Source organism: Panicum virgatum, chromosome 9K, assembly GCF_016808335.1.
Source record: "Panicum virgatum strain AP13 chromosome 9K, P.virgatum_v5, whole genome shotgun sequence".
Taxonomy (NCBI): Eukaryota; Viridiplantae; Streptophyta; class Magnoliopsida; order Poales; family Poaceae; genus Panicum; species Panicum virgatum.
The window spans coordinates 14,197,546-14,217,669 of NC_053144.1; the positions used below are offsets into that span (position 1 = coordinate 14,197,546).

Genomic DNA, 20,124 nt, shown 5'->3' on the forward strand with positions numbered 1-20,124 from the left:
TCATTAATCAGGACAGCCAGTTTTCATGAGACATAAAGCTTATATTTACAAGGACTGAGAGTAGCGCCAGTGGACTGGCAGAACCATCAGCAGCACCCACACAATGACACAACGCAACCACCAAAAATGCATCACATCGCAGTTCACAGCTCCAATGCCACAAACAACACGAGGAGGTGATACACCAACCCGCTCAGCAGCATTCCAGCAGTGCCGTGGCTCCGGCAGCCGTTGCTCCTGCTCCTGGGCCTGGTCCGCGACACCGCGACACCCCCTGACCGGTACGCCACGCCAGCATTCCACCCCGAGGGTATGGCGTTGCTGGCGACGAGCACCCTGCCTGAGCTGAACGTCAGGCGGATGTTGAAGGGGCCCTGGAGGGGTGAACCGGAGTTGAGCTTCCACACGGCGCCCCATGACTGCTGCATCGGCGCCCACTGCCCCGTCCCGCTCTGCATGATGTCCACGGCGTCGAGGTCGCTTTCGCTGTCCTCATACTCGATGAGCACAGCCAAGTAGTTCGGGTTGGAGCCGGACTCCACCGAGAAGGTGACGTCCACTCCAGGCCACTGGCACTGCACACTGTATAATAATGGGGTAAAGATTGTTAGCACATCACATGGCATTTATAGAGCTGAAAATTGCAGGGCAGTTAGTCAGTTACTGAGCATTGGTAGCAAATCGCAGGACATTGTGTGCGTACCGGGTATACTGGATTTGGATGGCACCGGCGCCATGCAGCTGGCTGTCCTGGCCGGGCTTTGCCATGGCACCAAATGCTGTCCCACTCATGTCGAAGTGCACCTGATCATCTGGACATGGGCAGTCAGGACATTCATCGGTGATGACAACCGTCACCGGGTTACCAGAGCAAGCATCATTGCCAGTGCACACCACCTGATGAATCTTCCAAGTTTCAAATTACAGATATGCACGGATCTTAAATCATGGTTTCTCAACTGCTAAGGTCTACATACATACGCACCTGATAACAGGAACCACAGCCCTTGCCAGAGTCAAAGATGGAAGAGCAGCCAGCGGCAATCATGGAGGAGAACGGTGGCTGGTCGACAGTGTTCTGGTACCCACATGCGCCACCTGCAACATGTGAATGAAAATTTCATGCAAGTTACTTTACAAGGCACGCCAGTTTGAAAAGGTAATATATGGTTATTAACTGGTGACTATTATGCGTTGACTTTTGATAAACTCTTACCGTCACTTCCCGCACCATCAGCTGCACCATACCACGTAGCGATGCCATTGGACCAACCAGAGAGCTCACGCCGGAACTCAATGGATGCACAAGGGTGGAGGAGAAAGGCGAAAGCTGTGATGGCAATGAAGGACAACACCTGGAGCTTGGAGGCCATATGACTACACCCTGTGATAAGTAACAGTAGCTACCGTTGATAAGGCGAAAGACACTGTGGACTTGCACTGGGAAGGTGAGACAGAATATTAGCGTACTGAGAAGAGTGTTTCACTGCGTGATGGACAGTTTGAGAATCTTGCAGTGCAGTTTTTTGTTCTAACATAAAGGCATTGGTCACCCATGCCCAAACAGCAAGACAATAAACCCTTGCCATCTGGGTGTAAATTTGGGAGCATCTTATCAAACCAAATTGGTATGAGAAGGCATCCAGCTCTCATCAAACCAAAATGCTTGCATGAAATCCTGAGTTGCTAGTCTGACCTTACTTTTTTTTCTTCTTTTGTTAACCAAGGAGAGCTTACAGTAATTAATCCAATGGACCACAGCAAGCATCCTTACATGATGAATTATCACAATTCAGTTAAATTTAATAAAATATAATGCTTCAAAGCTGATATGATGGAATACTGGAGTGAGATTTCGCAAGATTCGATCTCATTGCATTCTTGTAATAATGCTGTACAGCTGTACTATAGTATCACCTCGCCTCTATTAGATAGAGGCCAATGCTTCAAAATATCTAAGATAACCCGAGAAGTCCAGGTGGTTGCAGATAAAAAAAAATAATGCTTGTAGGCGTCATGCAAGGTCATAGTTACCAAAGAGATCTCCTATGGAGTAGTGTAGAATATGGTGAACATAAATGGTCTGGTAAATCCTAATTATCAATGATTTTCTACTTAACATAAATCACTAGGGGAAATGTACATATATTAACTCTAATCTATTATTTCCTTACCTGAACTTACATAAAAATTATATTGATAAGGTGGCAATCAAAATTAACCACACATTCTGAGAGTATTTTCTTCATTATTCTCAGAGAGTGATGTGCTATCTATCTAGCCATGGTTTATCAAAGGATTGACTGTTCCTGATCAATTGACTTAACAGTTTTAAACTATGCCCAAAATTTGAATCATGATTCATGATAGCCTCACCCAGCATTCAGGCATACATAACTCTCTAACAAAATAAGCACAATTACAAGATTTACGTAAGGAGTCAAAGCACTATGCGGATAAGTTGATATACCACCTTTTAAAAGCATCCAATCATTCACATAATTAACTTACTTCCTCATAGAGTCTAAGATTAACTCTTTGCACTGGATGCAAATTATATGTTGACCCATTCAAGACAGTTTAGTTACTGTGCTAGATCCGGAGAATCATTTTGCATTTTCCATTCAAGTTTTCCCCATAATATTTTCCAAGACATAGAAGTATTTCAACACCAACCTGTGTGCTTCTAATCAGGAAAACTACAGTGCACACAACTCCCAAACAAAAAAAAAATTAGAAAAATAACGTCACACTCAGTCAGTTAGTTCTCTCTCTATTGCTAGTAAACTAAAGGATGCTCTAGCTTATCACCATGCCATAGACTCCGTATCAGGCTCACATCACAGATTCCCAGTCTGACCATGCTGCCACATGTCCTTTTCTCTGTCTCTTCATTTTACTTCGAAAACTTATAGGTCACATGATATAGTCACACGAACCATTGTATCCAAAACTTATAAATGTAATTTGGCAACTCCCAGAAAAAAAAAGAACTTAGTTTGGCTATCATATGGAAGTGTATGGTCATACCTCGACAGCAATTTCTGGTCTCTGAGGTGGGACTAACTTGGGTCACTAACTGAGATAAGAAATTGACATTCACGATCTAGCCCTTTGCCTTGAGGCCTGAGCACAATCAATCTAGACCTTTTTTTTTTACCCTACGTCTGCAAAGATTAGACTCACTTGAGAGCAAACTATGTGGTGGCTTTTTTTATCAGCTAAATGCACAATTTGTCCCAAGAATGGTCAGGCTTGTTTAGTACCTACTTACAAAATGCAAATCATATCTGGGGCAAATTGCCTAAGGTGTGTAAGACTACACTAGGCCTAATGAAGTCCGAACTGAAGCTATCAAGATCAAATTAACCTCTGCCGAGTCGACCCAATTCTTTCCTCTGAAAAAAGAACCGGCCAACTATCTGCACTATATCGACAGTGGAACTTGAACCGTTAATTTTGACGCAGTTACAAATGACCTGTAGCTGAGATTACTCAGAGAATCCCAATGGTGTTAGTTGTTACCCACCGGACTTGAAGCGACCGTGGTCCGAATTCACTATCCCCAACACCATAAGAGCAGCAGCAGAGCAGAATTTACCTGTAGGCTGTTGGCTGTAGTCCTGTAGATACCAAGTCAAAACGCAGCGCAGAGCACGCAGCCGCAATGCTCGCACGCGGCCACGCGAACGCCACCAGCCCGAGCCGCCGCAGACCTAGCCGCCCCCCACCGCAGCAACTCGCACGGCACGCTCCTCGCCGCTGCAGCGGGCACCGCAATGCCGGCAAACGTCGGGACCGAATCCAGCAAGAGGCGAGCCTCGATGCTCGAGCGCGCCAACTGTGCCTGCGGTGGATTCCCGCCGCCCGGGGACCGGTCACCGGGGAGTGGAGACGCAGCGGCGATGACACCTGGTTGTATTGTATTTCGAGTAGAGGTGGTGGGTTTCGTGGAATGCAGGCGGCGGCGGGGCGAGGAGCAGCGAGCGCCGAGCGGTGGGGGGTGGGGTGGCGGGAGCGGGAGCGGGAGCGGAGGCCGGAGATTGGAGATTGGAGACAACGAGGGAGTGGGAACCAGGGTTAAATAAACCGACAGGTCCGGTCAAACCGGCGTAGTCCGGTAGTGGTTTACCGGACTGGTTTGACCGGAAACTGGTGGAAACCGGTCAAATTCAAAATTGCATATTCAATCGGTTCCGACCGGCTTACCGGTCGATTTGACTGGTTTACCGACCGGTTTGACTGGTAACCGGTCAAATTCAATTTTTTTTCTTTTTTGGTTTAAATTTAAATGCCCACAAAGTATACTAAATAAATATTTGTATAACATATTTTAGCCTAAATGAACCCTCCAACCCTCTTTTATACTACTTTTACATTGTATTTATATACTTTTATATGCACGTTTTTTTTAAACTTCAAATCCGCACAAACTATACTAAATGAACGAATTTTTGGAAAAATTTAACACCATTAGATTCGTCGCACCTTAAAGTATTTTTAGGAATGTTTTGAGAATTTTTCATTTTTTAAATTCAAATTTAAATTTTAAATTTGTGCCGGTTTGGTACCGGCCCAAACCGGAACCGGGCCGGACCGGTTCCTACCGGTTTGGTGAACCCTGGTAGGAACAGGGTTTATGCCTGCCCTTGTTGGAAAAATCCAGACATGGCATGGAAACTGGAAAGCGACTCGCATTTACCTCGGCATGGCTCGGAATCGGACGAGGGAGGTGATGATGCTTTCCATCATGATAGTTGATAGTCTCTCGGCAGTCGGCATCACTCATCTCGAGGGACGGCCACGTCACCACCGACCACCTCAGAATTCAACATCGACGAAGAGAATCAAAGAGGAAGTATTATGGGGTTGTTCCTTACTTGTCCCTAAGCTGACACGACATCTAGGATAATAGACAAGTTAAAAAGGACGGCAAGTCGGCAAAATTATTCTTGTCCTGACTTGCCAAGCAAATCCAACCATGTTTCATTTTTTTTAAAAAAAATTATGAAGATGATTTGGTGGAGTTTCTTCAGTTTCTATTTCACTTTACTTTCAGAGTTTGTGAGAAGTTCATTTAACATCTTAAACCTAGAGCATACTCCCTCCGTTCCAAATTATAGGTCGTTTGACTTTTTCAACCTCAAATTTGATCACTTGTCTTATTGAAAATTTGTGCAAAATAGCGTTTCTTTTGGTGTGACTTGCTTTATCAATACAAGTTCTTCGAGAATGACTTAAATTTGACTATATTTGCACAAATTTTTTGAATAAAACGAGTGGTCAAATTTGATGTCAAAAAAATCACACGACCTATAATTTAGAACGGAAGGAGTACATGTTCTATGGACCTGTTTGGCATGGAAGTTTAAGAGCTACTTTACTATTGTTCTTTTGCACCTACTCGTGGATGGAAATTAGATGCTTGGGAGTCTTCACCCATTTTTTAATAAAAAAAATCGAGTGGGAGAGACTTGAGGCTAGTTTGTCCCATAGGAGCACTGTCATTATCAGGATTTTTTTTGGTTATAGGAACTAACAATCTTTTTGTGGAATTCAATATTCCTTTGCGCATTGCTATTTTTCAGTTTGTTTTTATTTATGTGATGACTATGATTATTTGGTTCATGTTCTATACTGAGGTTAGAATAAAGTGCATCTACATTAAAAAGTTGTAACAATCTTTTTTTTTGTTAACTTGGCTTTCCAATATTTAGCAGTTCCATATTCCAACGTAATCTGGCTTCACTCCATTATCTAAAGTTTTTCCACATTAAAAAATTGAATCTCAAACTTTAATCTATAAAACAAAAGTTTCAATTTGAAATATGCACATCTCAACTCAGTACTGTCCTGAGAAAGAAACTGATCAACGGTTAATGATTAGTGAGCATTCGACCCATAGCAATTTCCCTGGAACAAAAACAAAGAATCAGAAATTTGTCCTCCTTGTTCCTTGGGAAATAGAGCCAGGTTGCTTAACCAACTCAATCAGTTGCATACAGAAACTATGGCCTTGTTTAGTTGCGTAAAGATTTGGGTGTAAAACACTGTAGCACTTTCGTTTGTATTTGATAATTATTGTCCCGCCATGGGTTAACTAGGCTCAAAAGATTCGTCTCGCAAATTACAATCTAACTGTGTAATTAGTTATTTTATTTAGCTACATTTAATACTTCATGCATGCGTTAAAACATTTGATGTGATGGGGAATCTTGTAAAGTTTTGGAATTTTGAAGGGAACTAAACGGGGCCTAGACCACAACAAAAACGCCTACAACACCTTGGGTACTCCATCATTTTAGGCCTCAGCTACAAGAAAATATCAAAACACACAACTAAGTCCATCAGGGTTCCTAATCTGCATCATAAAACTACAAAAGCTGCATTTGCATCAGAATTCACAACGCCAATACCACAAACAACAGTAGAAGGTGATTCACCAAATCGCTAAATGCACCTGCTGCCTTGTAGCCCCGGCAGCCAGCACTCCTCGGCCTGGCCCTGGTCAGTGGTCACTGCAACGCCTCCTGACCGGTATGAAATGCCGGCATTCCACCCTGCAGGTATGGCGTTGCTGGCGATGAGCACCCTGCCTGAGTTGAACGTCAGGCGGATATGGAACGGGCCCTGAAGGGTGGAGCCAGAGTCAAGCCTCCACACTGCACCCCACGAATGCTGCATCGGAACCCACTGCCCCATCGAGCTCTGCATGATGTCCACGGCCGATAGGTCACTATCACTGTCCTCATACTCAATGACCACGGCCAGATAGTTTGGGTTCGAACCGGAGTCCACTGAGAAGGTTACATCCACTCCAGGCCATTCGCACTGCACCCTGTACATCCATATGTGCATGGGTCATGACAAAGGTCAACACAAATAAGTGGTGACGATGGTTGCAAGATGCCATGTCATGAATGAGCGGCATACCGAGTGTATTGGATTTGTAGGATGCCAGCACCACGGAGCTGATCGGCCATTCCAGGCTTTGCCATGGCACCAAATGCCGTCCCACTCATGTCAAAGTGGGCTCCCTCATTTAGGCACATGCCATCACTTGCTTGGCTCAGGCACGGACCACCACCAGGGCCCTGATCGGTGATGACAACAGTCACAGGGTATCCAGAGCAAGCTTGATTGCCAGAGCATACCACCTGATGAATCAGCATTTCCAAATTTATAACAGCAGAAATGCAAGCATGCAATCGCCTCCATCACAAAGAAGAACACGCACCTGGTAGCAAGAACCACACCCATTTCCAGAGTCGTAGATGAAAGGGCTGCCAGCAGCAATCAAGGACGAGAATGGTGGTTGGTCAACAGTATACTGGTACCCACATGCACCACCTACAAAAGGTGTAATTGAGACATACATGCACCAGAATAACTATCCAGGCCACACGCTGGTCTGAGAAGAGCTATAATATGGTGATTGTTGTGATGACACATATTCTTTCATGAGAAACGTTATACGCCTACTACCTTCACTTCCAGCGCCATTAGGATCACCATACCACGTAGCGATGCCAGTGGTCCAGCTGGAGAGTTCACGGCGGAACTCAATGGACACACAAGGATGAAGGAGTGAAGCAAAAACTGTAATGGCAATGAAAGACAAGCGCTGAATCTTGAAAGCCATATTCTGCACTGTGACAATAACCTGCAGGTTAAATACCATTACCATGCAATTGCAAGGAGAGAGAGGATGAATCAAGCAGCTTGTGTAATTAGTGTAAATTTGCTAGATGCTAAAGGACAAAATAACCGGACAGGGTTGCTCTTTATTTTGCAGTGCAGTTTTGTGTTTTTATTATACGAAGATGTTCATTATTCATCACTAGCAAACTAGCAAACCTATAATCAAAGGCTAAATGGGAGAAGATTTGGGAGGTGGAACAGGTATATGCACATTCAGACTAAGTTGATGATACCTTGACATGAAACAATAAATCAAAAGGCATGCAGATGCAGCCCTAAGATGTTATTCAGATATTACAGTGTATATAAGTCAATACGCCACAGCAGATCCTATGTTATGATATTTCAGAATGATAGAACTATGAGTACACTGTTCAAAGGGTCGTATTAAAAAAAAACCAACAACATCTAAGATACTAAGAAAGGATCATGAATCGAAAGTTCCAAATACCTCTGAACCCACCTAAATTATTTAAACCTTTCTATCATACCCTTTGTACTCACCTTATCTCTTTTGTATTGTGACTATGGGTTTAGCATATGCAATCACTAAGTCCTTGCAAAGTAAGAATATGCCAGTATGAGGGAGCCAGAAGCCAAAACAATTTCTAGGTGACCACTGAGGCATACTGAATGCTGTTGCTTGAGGAATGACTGTTTTTTGTAGGAAATAGGCATCTATGTTCTGAATTGATGGTAAGGGGTGGATAAAACTTGAAGGAAAGTTCAATTATTAATGCAGAAAACCTCTGCAAGATCATTAGTTTCTAGTTTTTACTTTATGGCCAACCACTTCTACCTTCGAAAGAGAATCCCTATGTCCTGGTAGCCAAATATTTGTATCATATGACCTATGATTTTTCTTTGGAAAAGTACAGACCCCTGGCTTGAATACTTATATCTTTCACAGCAATTGCTTGACCTCAATATTGGCTACCAGGACCTTGGTTGTTAACTGCGATCCTTTCACATTTATGCTTAAAATCTGCTGAAGTGCTAAACCCCACCTACAAGCATCTGGCCATCTGCTATAGGTTGAAATCAATACCCCCCTCCAGAATGATGCAGCTTTCATAATTCATGCTCCCCGCTTCCAACTCATATCTGACTCTAGTGTCCCACATTAGTCCTAATCAAGCCAACTCTCGAAATCAAACCTAAACAAAGTGGAACCAATTCACCGGTTCCTCTGAAGACAAATCCACTTGAACTCTTTGTTCTGTATACGCATACTGAAGCAGCATTTTGGAACCAATTAGTGAGAACTGAGAAGTTAAATTCTTACGGTCTTATCTGCTGGGTTTGGATGCCGCCGCCCGCCGCGAAGCCAAATTCCCCTGCACACGAGAAACAGACTTTCAGACTTCACTACACCTGTGATAGAAACCAAGGGAGAAATAAAAGCGGGGGATTGGAAGCGCACCGCACAGGACCTGGTCGCCCCGCCGCAGCAACGAGCTATCTCCCCGCCGCTGCCGAAACGGCAAAGCCGCTCCAATGCCAGCAAAGCTCCGAGCGCGCTAGCCTTGCCTCAGGCAGATCCGAGACCAGCGGACCCCACTGGCGCTGCGGCGGCGAAAGGCGCGGCGCGTAACGACGAGGCGGCCGCCATTGGAGCTAGCTCGCTCGGGGGATTGCGGCTTCGGCCTAGGTGCGGAGTGGCGGCGGTTAGTTTTATGTAGCTGTATTGCGAGGAGAAGCAGTAAGCGTGGGTTCGGTTGGGCGGCGGTGGTGCAGGAATGCGTGTGGTGGCGATGGAGAAATGTAGGCGGCGGCGGACGGCGGCAGCGAGGAAAAAAAGGCAAGGGACGGGGAGCGGCGCCTGCGAGCTCCGACTCCGAGAGCAGGGGATGAAGGGGTTTATTCAACCTTTCTTGAAATCCGAATAGAACCAGGAAGACTTTGGGCACGATAGTTTCGTTCAGAGCTTTCATTCTTTTTTTAACAAATGGGTTCAAAACTAATTACCTTTTTGTTTCTCTTTCTCGTCTCCATCACTCTATTACAAATCTCACGTCTCATTTTATATGACCGTCATTCCGTTAACACATAATATTACTTGCGCTTATTGTCTTTTGGGTGTATTTAGTTGGTGAAAAGTTTGAATCTTGCTAATGTACCACATTTCGTTGTTACTTGACAAATAATATCTAATTATAAACTAATTAGATTTAAAAAATTCATCTCGTGATAATCAGTTAGACTGTGTAATTAATTATTTTTTCAAATACATTTAATACTCCATGCATATGTCCAAAAATTTGATCTGACGTAACTTGTAATTTATTCTCTTTTTTTTTTTGAAGTAATGATTTATTGTCTTTGTTGCATATATGTACTCTCTGCATCCGAAAAAAAAATGATAGTACTTCAGACTGCCAAAATGATCTAACTGCAAGTTAATTAGGTTGTTGAATCATGAAGTTATTCCGATCGGAATGGTTATTACATTACATCATTGCTACAGAGGACTATAGTTAAAGTGCTAAACTTTAGATAAGTTTGTGATATTTTTGTAACTGCAAGCTGTCATTATGAAGCAAGAAATATGAATGGTAAGTACTGAAATGCAGCACCATTTTGCAGTGTCTACGTATAAGTAACTATTAGGCGTTCTCCAACGGCACCCCGTATCCCTCCCCCCACCCTATGTAGGGGGGCTTTGGGGGGAGGGAGCCCTCCAACGGCTCTCCCACAGCTCCCCCTATATACAGGGGGAGTTGAAACTCCCCTCATATGTAAGGTGAGTTTCAACTCCTCCTATATCTCTAATCACACCGTTTCTTCGCGATATTAATCTCGTTTGAGCCCCGTAACACGATGATAATGCGTATTATGACAGTACAAATATTGTATGATTTTTTTTAAATTCAAAAACGTTAAATAAATAGTTAGTTAATGAGTGATAGTATATAGGGGGAATAGATATGAGGGGAATGGTTGGAGAGAAGGAGTTATAGGGGGAGGAATCTTTTGGAGGGAGGTAGTAAAATATAGTAAATAGTACGTTTGGGGAGAGTTGGATGGGGGGAATGGTTGGAGAAAGCCTTAGATCAAGAGTTTTTTTTTAAAAAAAATGCTTCAGTGAGCAACGAGGAGTACCGCTGCGCGCGCACACAGGGCAGGCAGGATCAGAGGTCAAGGAAAACACGCGTCCCGTCCGGTTAGCCGACCACACACGATCACGAAAGAAGAACGAGCCAGGTTACATCACGTCACAACCGGAACACCACCAGAGACGACAAGAAAACGTGACACGCCAGTACGCCGACGGACCCGTAACCGTAGCCCCGCCGCCGGCCACCGGCCGCCGCCCCCGCGGTGGCACTGGATCCCTCCGTCGATCCGCCGCCGTCGCGCCGGTCCGCGCACGGCGGCGCCCCCAGGTAGCCGCTCCCCTGCAGCCCCCTGCCGACGCAGAGCTCGTCGTTGCCCCGCACGTCGAGGCGCTGGCCGAGCCGCGCCACGAACTCCCCCGGCAGCGCGATCTCCCCGGCCAGCCGGTTCTGGCTCAGGTTGAGCTGGCCCAGGTGCGGCAGCGCCGCCAGGGTCGCCGGGATCGGCCCGTCCAGCCGGTTCCGGTCCAGCGACAGCGCCGTGAGGCTGCCCAGCGCGGCGAACGCGGCCCGCGGGATGGGCCCCGTCAGGCCGCACCCGGACAGGCCCAGCACCTGCAGCCGCCGCAGCGCGCCGACGACGCCCGGCACCGCCGTGCCCAGCGGGTTGTCCTGCAGCAGCAGGTACTGCAGCCTGGACAGGCCGGACAGCGAGCTCGGCAGCGGGCCCGCGAGCGCGTTGTGGCTCAGGTCCAGGAACACCAGCTCCCGCAGCGACCCCACCTCCGGCGGCACGCGGCCGGCGAGGCGGTTGTAGCTCAGGTCCGCCTTCTGCAGCCTCCGCAGCCGGCCCAGCGCCGCTGGCACGCCGCCGGCGATGCCGTTCCAGCTCAGGTCCAGGATCGTCAGGCTCGCCATCCCTCCGATCTCCTCGGGTATCTGCTGGTGGGGAATGGTGATGCGGTCACGCCGCGCGTAACAACGAGCAAACGTTTGATCGCACGACACGTGACGAAATTCCGTTTTGTTTCGCACGTTTGGTTTACCTCGCCGGTGATGTTGTTGTAGCTGAGGTCGAGCTGCTGCAGCGCGGCGAGGCCGGCGAGCTCCCTGGGGATCCCGCCGCCGAACCCGTTCTGCGACAGGCAGAGCACGCGGAGCCTCCGCAGGCCGCCCAGCGTGGCGGGGATCGGGCCCCTCAGCCCCGGGTTGGACTTGAGCACGATCTGCTCGAGGGACGACGTGGCCGCGCCCGCGAACAGCGCCGCCGGCAGCTCGACGCCGGCGCCGGCGCCGCCGGAGGCGAAGCAGCCGAACAGGGAGAGCGTCTGGAGGTGCGGCAGGCCGTGCAGCGAGGCGGCGTCGAGCCTGGCCCCGGGCCTGCAGGGCGGGGTGGCGACGTCGGGCCCGAAGTGGAGGCGCGTGGCGCGGAGCACGCGCGCGTCGTCGGGGGCCGCCTCGCACTGGAGCCCCGGCCACGGCGTGTCGGTGCAGGGCCGCGGGTGGAGCTGCGGCCACGCCGGGTCGCCCAGGAGGTCCGCCATCACGCGGAACACGGCCGCCAGCTCCGCCCTCGGCAGCTGCGGCGCCGCGTCCCCGGCGGTGGGCTGCGCGGTGGCGGCTTGGAGCTGGAGCAGGAGCAAGATGGCCAGGGAGAGCGCGAAGGAGAGCGAGGGAGCCATCGGTGCATGCGGTGGTGTGTACTTGCTTGCTATTCTGGGTGGGGTATAACGCGAGGGAGGTAGGTCACCTGGCCTAGCTTTATGAGGTAGTACGACATGATCAACATCTATAGCAAAAACATTTTTGTCGAAACATTTTAATTTAAATTTTTGTGGTGAAAGACTGACTGATCACTGATGCCACAAAGCTCCATGAACAACGGGGAGTGCGTTGTCAGCGTGTCTGGCACAAACCAACGAAAGACACATGGACACGGTGCAATGCGTGTACCCACCGGATCAAAGTGCCATTACTTTGTTTGAAATAAATAAAAAAGTTCTATTTACGGTACTCCATGTAGTGCCTCTGGCAGTCTGGCTCCAGGCGTACGGGTCAATCCACGGAGACGGAGTGGCAGAGGAACGGCGTCGCGGCGGGGTCGTGCGTGCCTACGTGACCGGGGGTCAGGTGTGACTAGAGGAGCGTGCGCAGTGAGCCAGTTACGGATCAAGAGAGAGCTTTTTTTTTTGAAAACTAGATCAAGAGAGAGCTGCGAATGCAAAAGAGGACTTTGTTTAGTTGCCCCGTAAATTTTTTAAAATAGAATCTTTTATATTTGAAGTATTAAATATAGACTAATTATAAAATTAATTACAGAAATTATTTGTAAATTATGAGATAAATTTATTAAGACTAATTAATTTATCATCAGCATACGATTAATGTAGCAATTACTGTAGTAATTTAATGTCTAAGCATGGTCTAATTAGGTTTATTAGATTTGTCTCATAATTTATAAGCAAACTGTGCAATTAATTTTTATTTCATTTAGTCCATGCATATAAAATTCTCATTCGGTTTGATAATTTGGAATTTTAAATTTTACAACTAAACAAGACCCAGATTTACTGTCGCGGGCCACGGGGCCGAACGGACGGTCATGCTCAGTTCCTGGATTGGACGCGGGGCGAAAGACGCGGCGCAAACGCCAACGACAGCAGCAGGCCAGGAAGCCGGGCCCAGGGTACACTGTGGCACGTCTCGTTCGTACCTGGGCCGGCGCAGAGAGGCGCGGCGTATAGGTGCTTTTTTGTGATAACTGGGGTCGAGCACGCAGCTAGACGTGCTGTTGGCTGCTCCAAATATCAAGCATTTTATTCTTAGACGTCTGTAGCATCTCCGTTTTTTTTAAAAAAAAATCAGACTATAGTACCCCGGTTTACGCAAAACATGTGACAAACAAACCGTTCAAAACGGACCCTTCATTGATCGTTGGCATATCACCAGCCAATCATGCCTTTGATCAGAGTTCCGCTAAAATTTGTCGCTACGCATGGAACTTACTAATAAAAACATCGCTCAACACAAATTAAAGCAACGCCGAGTAATAATAATCAAGTGAGCAGAGAAACCTCATTGTTGGCCGAAGAAGACGATCCGCGCATCGTTGGGTATTTGCATTAATATTTAAGGCTGCAGTCCCATGTCCAAAGTACTCCCTCCGCTCCAAATTGTAGTTTGTTTGATTTTTTTTGGACTCTAAATTTAACCACTCGTCTTATTTAAAAATTTGTGTAAAATATCATTTCTTTTGTTGTGGGTTACTTTATCAATACAAAATCTTTAAAAATAACTTAAATTTGACAATGTTTGTACAAATTTTTTGAATAAGACGAGTGATTAAATATAAAATAATAAATCAAACGAACTATAATTTGGAACGGAGGTAGTATATGGTTTACCCTTTGTATGGAGTTAGAGGCGCCGATGTAAATGTATATATATACTATCCTTATACTTTGGCGCCGTATCTATATATTTTTTTTAAGGAAAAGAACTTCGGCATCGTAAGACCGTAGACCCAAGTGTGCTGGCTGTGCGGGTGGCGCGGATCGCGTCCCTGCGGCACGTACGCACGATGCTGGTGTCCAGTGGGCCGTGCGATGCGAGGCCCTGCTGCCGGGTCTGGTCGCCTGGGGCCCTGGATACAGGATACACGACGCTGTATACGTACATGTGCGACACGAACAGTGGTAGCACTACAACTGGCTGTCCTGACGGAGCCAGTGACCCGTGCTGGCCGAGCATCCTGCCGCCACTGCAGCACATGCGGAGACGGAGCCGACCGGCTCGACTGGGGGCTGGGGCGCTCCAGCAGGCCAGTCGTAGCGCATGGCCAGGCAGGCCGGCACTGTGCGAGCTGACCCACCCACGCACGCACCCGGCGCGCGCGCTCCCCGCGGCCCCACGGCCCGGTCAAAGACGCGCGCGTGAAAAGGCGTGGCGGGAAGAGGAGCGAGGGACGTGGGGAGCAGAGCCGGTGCAGCCGTGCAGGACAGGGTCAGGTTGGCCTACCTAATATGAGCAGTGTGGCCGGCCATCGCGTCGCGGCAGCGCGGTGCCGGCGCAGGGTGTACCAGTGTACTCGTGGCGGCAAGCGGGGTACCGGGCAGCCAGGCAGACTGGCAAGAGCGCGGGGCAGGAGCCGCAGGCCGAGCGCACGAGACCTCGCTCACCCTCCTCCGGCCTCCGGCCGGCCTGAAGCGGTGAACCCTGATCTGGAGGCCTGTTAGCGCACACAATTCTCGAGAAAAAAATCTCACATGCATAGAGTACTAAACGAAGTTTATTTGTAAAATATTTTCACGGATGAGTGTAATTTTTCATGACGAATCTAATGACAGTAATCAATCGATGATTGTCTACAGTGATGTTACAGTAACCATCCTCTAATCGTGCGGTCAAAGGCCTCATTAGATTCGTCTCGCGAAGTAGCGCAGGGTTATGGAGTTAGTTTTATAAATTACGTACCTCTAATTATTAATAAAAAATTTTTATATTACTTGTGCTACTACCAACCGGATTGAGATTCAATGACTTGCTCAAGCAAAGTCACTGAGCACTGTTCCGGTAACTTGCCACCTCTTGAGAGCCGTCCATTTCGTGATCGACGGACAGATCTGCATGAACAGTACCCGTGCTACAGTATTAAACAGTACCAGGCAGGTACTCCTACTTCCGAGTCGACCGGGAGGCCGCTGAGCGAGCGAGCCAGCAGCGGTCGCGCGCCGCGCCATCCTATCCCTGGGTGGGCTGTTCGCACAAACCGTAGGCGTGGCCCGCTCTCACAACCTGCGAAGAGGCCCACATCGGAGGTTTAGGCCCATTATAAGAGGGACCTAGTAATAGTAAGCCAGCCTGCTGCACATGTTTATTTTTTCGTTTCGAAAGACTGGGCCTGTTGGGCATGTTGACTCCAAAGCCCAGACCCCTCGGTCCACTCGAACACGAGCTATACTCGTCGAGGCAGTTGGCACCCCAGGCGGCCGCCGGCTTCACTGGGAAGCAACGCTGGACGTCCACGTCACGGGTGCGAGCCGAGCCCCTATGTGGCAGCTCACCATCATTATATTCCCAACTTCGGCAGCAGACTCGCCCCACAGCCCACGCGGCTACGTGCCTGCAAGAGAAGAAGGGATAGACATGACATCCAAGAGGGGAAAATACGGCCCCCACTGTATTTTATTAAGGGGAAACGAATACGGCTTCTCCGACCGCGGAAAAAATCCCCCGAACTCTGATCCATGCCCATAAGAGACATGCCTTGCGGCGAGCACAACAAGAGGGATTTTTTTACCCCTGCACTGCCTGCCGGAAAATTCGTCCAGACAAACCGCAACTTTGCGAGCTAAAAGTTAGAACTGCCTTTTTTTAAAGATGCAATTTGTAGACTGTAGTACTCGCAGTGGCGGAGGACGACCGAAAATTTAGGTATGGCGGTGTATTTATAGAGTTTTGCTTCTGTCCATCAGGAATTTTACATCGTCCACCATCAAATTCATTTACAATTTATTGAAAAAGCTAGCCATGGTTAGCTATACAACATTACTTCGATTAACAAAACTGATAGGGGCAGAACCAAGGTTCTAAAAAACGCTAGACGCTAGGCGAACGTTTGTCTATGATTTAGAGTTTTTTGTGATTAAATGTAGATTGAACGTGATTAAACGTGTGTTGTGATTAAACGACACTGTGATTAAACGCAACGCTTGACCACCGTTCAGCGTTTAATCAAGATTAAACGACGTTTAAAAACATTTTTTAGAACACTGGGCAGAACTAAAAGTTAAGAGGAAACTTGTACCTGTTTCACTGCATGGGATAGAAAGCAGAAAAATGGATGGTGGTTTCCTTGCCAGCATAAAGTTTGCCAATTTTCAATAGTTCATAATGATGCAAACCTGCAGCGACACTGATGAGTAAAGGGTTAGTAGAAGTCAGCCAATGAAATATAAGCTGATTGTGTTCAATTCAATGATGATTCAACCATGTAAGGTGGGACCTTGAGAGTGCAATACCTCTATTGTAGTATCTGATGTAAGCTGTTGAATAGCTGAATCTTATTTAGTGCTGCTGCAGAAAACCCTATTTACCATGGAAGCTGCATCCCACAGCAAATCATGTCAATTGTATCCTGGAACAAGGATTAAATAGTTTATTTTAGACTATGAAAAAACACTATAAGAAGCATAACCTGTATTTGCTGAATGGTACCTTACAGCCTTACAGGAGAGGAGGCGAATGCAGCAGCCGTTGGGTTCCTCGTCGACGCGGACAAGGAGGACGGGGCAGACCTCGAGCGCGAAGAAGCGGAAGCGGTATACGTAGCATCGGAAGGTGGAGTCGTCGGCGCGCTCGATGCGCTCCGCGTCTAGCACCGAGTACTGGCTCGCCGGCAAGCTCATGTACTCCGCTGCAGGAGCAAGCTGACAGTTATTTCAAGCGACCCCTCAACTAGTGAACAAGGCGGCCATGAAGTTTGAGGACTGCTGAACCCGGTCAAGATCCCAACGAAGGCCATGACCTTGTGCCGGCCGCGCGATTCGGTGGCGAGGCGGACCGGGATCTCCGCGGAGCCCGTGCCGGAGACATCCTCGGGGCGGCGGTCCCATGCGACGGAGACAGAGAGCAGGCGGGAGGAGTCCGGGCAGCAGCTACGCGCGGCGGACAGGGAGGTGGAGGGGGTGAGGTCGGCGGCGAGGAAGCCGGCGAGGCCGAAGAGGGGGCAGGCCGCGGAGAAGGCCGGCGAGGAGAGCAGCCGGCGCAGTGCCCCCGCGCGGCGCGAGGAGGGGGTCGAGGAGGCGAAGAAGACCTTGGGGGAGCTCAGCATGGCGGCGAGCCGACCGGTCCTCCTCCCCTACGCGCGACGCCGGCACGGGCGCTGAGACCGCGGCGTCGGATCGGAGCTCGGGGGAGACGGGTTGGGGAAGGCGGAGGCGCGGCGCGGAGGCAGGCGGTGGCTGTGGCGCGGAGGCGGGGCGGCGGAGGCAGGCAGCGGCTGCGGCGCGGAGGCGTGGAGGCGGGGCGCGGAGGCAGGCGGCGGCTGCGGCGCGGAGGCTGCTGCGGGGCGGGCGGCGGGCGGAATGCAGCGTGGGGTTGAGAAAAAAAAATTTGGGCTTGGGCTTAGGTATGGCGCGCGCCATACTGGGCCATAACAGGTACTCCGCCCCTGAGTACTCGGATGCGCTAAGCTTACGGATCAGAATCAGATAGTGGGAGTTCACTTTGTCGAACGATTGCCCATCATTTCTCTCTGTTTTTTATTATAGTTTCTCCTCTTTTTTGTATCAGATCACTCAAAGACAACCGGATGATCAATGCAGCTTTTATTCGGATCTTGATGCAACATGTTTTCTTTTTGTTTTCACTCATCAAGTTATTATCAGCGTATCCTGCGGCTCGCCGGTTAATCTTTCCTTTTCAAACAAAATATTTTTTTTCCGTCGCAGAGAGCAACCGAATTTGCAAATTAGTTATCAGCTCCTCTTTGATCTAGAACAAAGTGTGTCTACTACTAGTACATTTCCTAGTAAAGAAAATATTGATGTACCATTTTGTTTCTGACCCCTGCCGTCGTTTTCTAATCATTGTAACTTGCGTGGCAATCAACTCGTTGGTCGTCAAAATTTAATCATGACGGCGTGAATAGCTGTGCGAGCAGCTTTTCCACCTGTAGCGAGGAAATCAACCGAGTTTGGGTGAAGCACATCAAACTTCCAGTGATTTCTAGTGGAATGGATTAGCCTAAGATAAGGTTAAAACTCATGGATCAGGGTTCATTAGTGTGTTACTTTTCCTTTTTGAGAGACTATCTACTTGGACACCAATTGATTGGCTTTTTGCGAAGCTTGGCTTTGATGATCTAATAATTATTGTCCATTTCTGTTTTCGCCATTAGGGGAGATGTGCATGTTGAAGATGTAAGCAAGCAGATTTGTGGTGAAACCTACCATCCAGATTTGGGTCCTCGACTCAGCATGAGTTTTTATATTCTCTAAATTTATTTCAGAAGTAAAAAAAATATTATTTTCAGTGGTAGGTGGTATGTACCTACGGTGACAACGGCTAATGTGATGCCTTTACCAATATCAAGATATCTGGTCCAGTCTCTTAAATGTGCTCATAAAAGTAGTGTGTGCATGTGTGTAAGTTGATGTAAGAGAGTGCGTGTGTGCGCAAGCACCAAGCAGGGGCGAAATACAAAGCAGTGGGTGCAGCTGCACCTATAAAAAAGAAGAATGAATTGTTACATTTAGATTTTGACCTTATAAGCACCCTCTCGGTCAAATATTCTGCACCCTCCACTGACTTGGTAGCACAACAATAGTCTTATCACACCCCCTCCATTTTACTCTAGCTTCGTCGCTATGCACAAGTGAGCATTTGAATTCTTATCATGTTTAGAAAAAAAAGACGAACATGGGCCGTCGGATAATGGCTACGGTGTTTTCTGGATTACTTAAAGAAACAACAAACACAGTAAACTCACTGTGAAGTTAATTAAGGACATACTAATACACACAGTAAACTCATTGTGAAGTTAATTAAGGACACACTACTACTCATTGTTCTTGCTGATTGAAGGATGACCCCATGATTTCATCTCACGAGAAAGGACAAAGAGACATTATCGATGCTGGAATCTGAAGCTATCATAGCTTGGGCCCTGGGTGCACACGCCGATCCTCGTGTCAGGACAACACCATCCACGCCACGCGTGGTCTTTGACCACAAGCATTTCCCAACTATTGTTGGGTTAGGAACACGAGCTCATGCTCGATGTCGACGAAACTTAGCTTGCAGCAAGGTTGGAAAAAAAAAAGAGGTCGATGGGTGTAGTTCGAGCCATGAGCCCTGTTTTAAAAAACGTTTTAAAACTATGTTTAATCTTGATTAAACTCTAAACTTTGGCCTAGCGTTGCGTTTAATCACAGTATCGTTTAATCACAAAAGACGTTTAATCTACGTTTAATCACAAAAACTCTAAACCATAGGCTAGCGTTCACCTAGCATCTAGCGTTTTTTAAAACCTTGGCCATGAGTTTATGTGGACTTGTTGTTGGTCGTTCCCCTGCCTAGCTGTCTCAGCAATCATCGTGGCAGAATCATTCCCCTCGAGCTCTGCTGGGGTGTTTAAGCCTTGCGTTTTCGTTTCAGTCGCCCTCACAGCATCATTCAGATGGGCTCGCTCCTCTGTTGCGCTCCAGGTGGCGGCCCTGAGCGCCATCAGTGCCGCCGGTTGATTGGGCCGCACAGGGCTCCGATTGGGGGGCGCGGCTGGACGGGCTGCGTGCAGCTAGCTGTTCCGGGGCAGAGAGTAGTTAACTGCAAGAACGACGTCACAGGCTCTTGTTTTGTGGACGCG

General features: G+C 48.0%; 1 protein-coding gene, 1 long non-coding RNA gene and 1 pseudogene across 2 annotated transcripts; all 3 read right to left on the reverse strand.

Moving 5' to 3' along the window:
- On the reverse strand, nucleotides 1–9,573 carry LOC120647736 (annotated as a pseudogene).
- A 1,198-nt stretch (nucleotides 9,574–10,771) lies between these two features.
- Nucleotides 10,772–12,496, reverse strand: LOC120650253 (receptor like protein 29-like). The gene is made up of 2 exons (XM_039927289.1): nucleotides 11,804–12,496; nucleotides 10,772–11,696 (listed from the first exon to the last, which is right to left on the reverse strand). Exons 1-2 carry the CDS (start codon nucleotides 12,437–12,439, stop codon nucleotides 10,917–10,919), a joined length of 1,416 nt encoding a protein of 471 aa, XP_039783223.1. The 5' UTR covers nucleotides 12,440–12,496; the 3' UTR covers nucleotides 10,772–10,916.
- Nucleotides 12,497–16,557: 4,061 nt separating this feature from the next.
- LOC120648532 lies at nucleotides 16,558–17,570 on the reverse strand. Its single transcript, XR_005664981.1, has 3 exons — nucleotides 16,987–17,570; nucleotides 16,778–16,893; nucleotides 16,558–16,671 (listed from the first exon to the last, which is right to left on the reverse strand). It is a non-coding gene; the product is annotated as an uncharacterized LOC120648532 (long non-coding RNA).
- Between the last annotated feature and the right edge of the window lie 2,554 nt (nucleotides 17,571–20,124).